This window comes from Pseudophryne corroboree, chromosome 3 (genome assembly GCF_028390025.1).
Source record: "Pseudophryne corroboree isolate aPseCor3 chromosome 3, aPseCor3.hap2, whole genome shotgun sequence".
NCBI classification, from domain to species: domain Eukaryota; kingdom Metazoa; phylum Chordata; class Amphibia; order Anura; family Myobatrachidae; genus Pseudophryne; species Pseudophryne corroboree.
The window spans coordinates 588,813,034-588,817,340 of record NC_086446.1 but is presented as its reverse complement, the minus strand read 5'-3'; the positions used below and the strand labels follow the sequence as shown (position 1 = coordinate 588,817,340).

General features: G+C 42.0%; 1 protein-coding gene across 1 annotated transcript; it reads left to right on the top strand.

Moving 5' to 3' along the window:
• Positions 1–2,562: 2,562 nt before the first annotated feature.
• Positions 2,563–4,077, top strand: LOC135057344 (E3 SUMO-protein ligase KIAA1586-like). Its single transcript, XM_063963233.1, has one exon. The coding sequence runs from the start codon at positions 2,563–2,565 to the stop codon at positions 4,075–4,077; it is 1,515 nt and encodes a 504-aa protein (XP_063819303.1).
• Positions 4,078–4,307: the final 230 nt, after the last annotated feature.

Sequence of the window (4,307 nt, the reverse complement as noted above, 5' to 3'; positions counted from 1 at the left end):
ACACTAGGATCCTATAAAAATGTAAGGACAGCTTGTGTGTTAACCTTTGTTGGTTAGCTTTGCTGGTTTAAGACTGTTTACAGGAGATCTGTAGATAGTCCTAGCAATGGTTGTAAAAATAGATAAACAAAAAGTGGCTCTTTGTATCATAGTTGTAGAATAAAACTTTGGTATTCCACTCTCAACAGCATAAAACAATAAACAGCAGAGAAATGACTGCTCTATTAAACAGGGGGACTGTGGACCAGTCATAACTAGGGTGCTGGGCTGTGTCCAATCACCAAGTGGAAAAGCATTGGGTCTCAACTCTCAATGACACAACCATCTACTATTGGTTGTTGACCATCAATAGCCAGCCAATGCAGAGTCAGTCATTGGCTAACAGCAGAACTAGGGATGGCCATTAGTGGGTCATCCAGTGGAGGGATTCAGCCGGTTCGCACCGGTTCTACAGAACCGATACCTAATGTACTATCGGTTCTGCAGAACCGTTTGCTGGCCTGCTGAATTCCACCACTGACCCATTGATACAACCCGGGCGCCTGCTGTTAATTTTTATTACTTTTTTTGTCCGCCGCAGCTTGCCCTGGCCTGGACAATGATTATAAATTAATATAATGGCTGCTTGCCTGGCTCTGCTCTTCTGGGCTGGGCAGGGCTGGCCAGGCTGTCAGTCAGCCTGTGTAAGCCCCACCCTGCCTCCCTTGTTGGCAAGGATTGGCTCCCCCTGCACACGTGTTCTGAACTTCTGTGCAGAGGAGAGGACTCAGAGGCGGAGCCACAATCAGCCATCACGCGGCAGCGGACGGTGCGCAGAAGGGCAGCCTGTGAGACAACAACTTACAACAAGTCGTCGTCACTTGGGACGGAGTTGGGACTCGGGAGTGCCAGAGCGGGGACAGACAGACGCACGGCACGGGCAAGTTACACTGTGCAGCCAGTTCCTATCGGCCCGGCGGCCGTGATATCACATCAGCGTCTGAGGCGGAGACTGCGGCACAGACAGAAGAGCAGAGCAGAGACAGGCAGTCCGGGAGTACGGACAGTACTGGGTCACCGACCGTCGGCATGATCTGGGTGAGTTATGCTGCTGTGCTGAGCCTGTCACTGCAGTGTTTAATGTGGCAAGGGAGGGGCCGGGCGGGCCCGCCGGGGGCATCAGAATGGCGCAGTTATGCTGTATGAAGAAGGAGGGGAGGGAGGCTGCTGCTAGCTTGCCGAGGTTGAGTAGCTCAGGGGCTGCCAGGCAGCTGCACAATGCTGTTGGTGTTGGGGAGAGACTGAGAGAGGACTCAGAGCCAGTATGGCTGGACTTGGTTGCTGGGCTGGCTGTGGGCTGACCAGAGAGGAGAGGAGCCATTATTAGCCTGCTGTGGTGGAGGAGGGGGGGGGGGCATCAAAATGGCGCAGTATGAAGAAGGAGGGGAGACTGCCAGGAAGGGCCCCTGACTGAGGTGCTGAGGGAGATGGGAGTCAGAGAGGCTGCATTTTGGTAATGGCGCTTTACAGAGAATATTTGAACATTCACATTGGGGCAGATCAATGTATTAAGCCTGGTGAAGAGATAAAGTGGACAAAAAGTGAGATAAAATGGAAGGAGATAACGCACCAGCCAATCAGCTCCCAACTGTAATTTTTCAAACATTGGCTGTTGAATTATCTCCTTACACTTTATCTGCACTTTATCTCATCACCATGCTTAATACATCTGCCACATTGTTTGCTAAAGCCGGTTTTCTCTATGGCTTAGGGAGGGTAAATGGGAATGCTGCTACACTTTTATTTTGCAAATAACTATTTATATTTCCATCTTTACATTTGTACAGAATAAGAGACCAGACCAGTCAATCACACAAGTCTGATAACCAGCTCTAGAGTGGTTTGGAAAGAGAGAAAGGTCCCAGAGGAAGCAGGGAATATTTCGTGGAGCCTGTTGGGTTACACACAGTGAGTAGACATTCCACTTTACAGATTGCTGGGCTGGTTGCTGGGCTGGCTGCGGGCTGGCCAGAGAGGAGCCATTATTAGCCTGCAGTGGTGGGGGAGGGAGGGGGGCATCAAAATGGCGCAGTATGAAGAAGGAGGGGAGACTGCCAGGAAGGGCCCCTGACTGAGGTGCTGAGGGAGATGGGAGTGGTCAGAGAGGCTGCATTTTGGTAATGGCACTTTACAGAGAATATTTAACATGCACATTGGTGCAGATCGATGTATTAAGCCTGGTGAAGAGATAAAGTGGACAAAAAGTGAGATAAAATGGAAGGAGATAACGCACCAGCCAATCAGCTCCCAACTGTAATTTTTCAAACACAGCTGATTGGCGGTTGAATTATCTCCTTACACTTTATCACCACTTTATCTCATCACCGTGCTTAATACATCTGCCACATTGTTTGTATCCTTGTTGTATGGATGTACAGTACCATTCTTCATGCTGCCATGGGACCATGATTTCTGTACTTAGGGTGAGACTGAGATGTATGCTTCTACTTACATGTCCATAAATAAATGTTATTATTATATTTTAAAAGATTTTTTTTTTTTACATAGCCCTTGAAACTAAGGATGAAAAGGCAACACAGTTTGACAGATTTTTTCAATAAGAAAACAAAGTCAGATTCTTCTGTTGTATCAGAATTGGCCTTGGAAGGTTCAACACAGTCACTAGCACAACCAATCCAGCCTGAAGAAAGCAGCACGTCGATTGAAATAGAAAATCACAACAACTCCAATATTGTAAATAGTCTTCCTGAATGCTGGTCAGTGCAACAATATAAAAATTTTAAAGAAAAATATGAAGGACTGGGAATTTCTAACAAAAAGTTAGGTTGTGAGTATTGTGCAAAATATGATTTCATAAAAGAGAAAAGTGTTCATGCGTCAAAAGAGTGGAAAGGTTTTCAGATTGAGGCATCAGGGAAAAACAGAGTGGTACAACAAGCTTCTCTAAGGAAAAAAATGAAAGAACATTTTTCATCAAAGGCTCATAACATATGTAAAGACAACTTCAAAATACGTGAGCAGGATACTATAACAAACGTAGTAGATACAATGAATAAAAAATATTTCAGTACTACTTGTAGAGTATTTAATACAGTTTACAGCCTGTCAAAAAGATGTAAACCATTTTCAGACATAGAAGATGAGATTGAACTGCAAATGAAAAATGGATTAGATATGGGAATAGGATTGCATTCACGTAAAACTGCTGTGAAAATAGTTGATTTTATTGCAAAGGAAATTAAAAAAGAAATATTTACTAAAATTACTGAAAATGATAAGAAAATATGTTTGATTATTGACGAAGCTTCAACGATATCTTGCAAACCAGTTATTATACTTTTCTTAAAAGTTGAGGACTCAGTTTCATCTCCAACAATTTTTGTTGAGCCAGTTGAATTGGAAAAACAAGATGCAGAGACAATATGTTCTTCAGTTATGGAAAGTTTAAATAAAGTTGGGCTTACTAAGAACTACTTACAAAAAAATTTAATAGGATTTTGCTCTGATGGTGCAAGTGTTATGCTTGGGAGAAAATCTGGAGTGAGCACTAGGATAACAAAAGACTTTCCAAACATAATAATATGGCACTGTTTAAACCATCGCCTCCAACTTGTTTTAGATGACTCAATAAAGGAAATAAAGCAAGTAAATCATTTCAAAATATTCATTGATAAGATATATACTATTTTTCATCAATCCAATAAGAACCAGATTGAATTTACCAAAATATCCGAACAACTTGGAATTGAAATTATAAAGATTGGTAGAGTTTTGGGACCAAGATGGGCTGCCTGTAGTTTAAGGTCAACCCTAGCTGTGTGGCGCGCTTATCCTGCGCTACATCACTATTTTTCTTCAAATGCAAAGTACTTGGGTATGGCTACCCGTCTTAAAAATATATTTTTTTTCACTGATTTGGCATTGATGATTGATATTTTCAACGAAATTTCTTTGCTTTCCAATGCACTGCAAGCAAGAAATACAGACATAATAAAGGCTGAAAAACTTGTGATACGATCAATTAAAGCATTTGAAATGCTTGAAAAAGAAAAGGGTCCATACGAAAAAAAAAGGTAATGAATTAATTACTTCAGAAAGCTACAAAAATATAGATTTTGTAGAAAATCATCGATTTGTTGGCCTTCCTCGGGAAACACTTTTAGAAGGCATTGTAACGAATTTGAAAAAAGATTAATGGATTGTGGACATTTAAAAGCAAGTTGTAGCAAATTTTATGATCATAATACATTACAATTTCTCACTTTTTTGGAGCCAGATTACTGGAATATTGAAGAAGTAATAGTTCC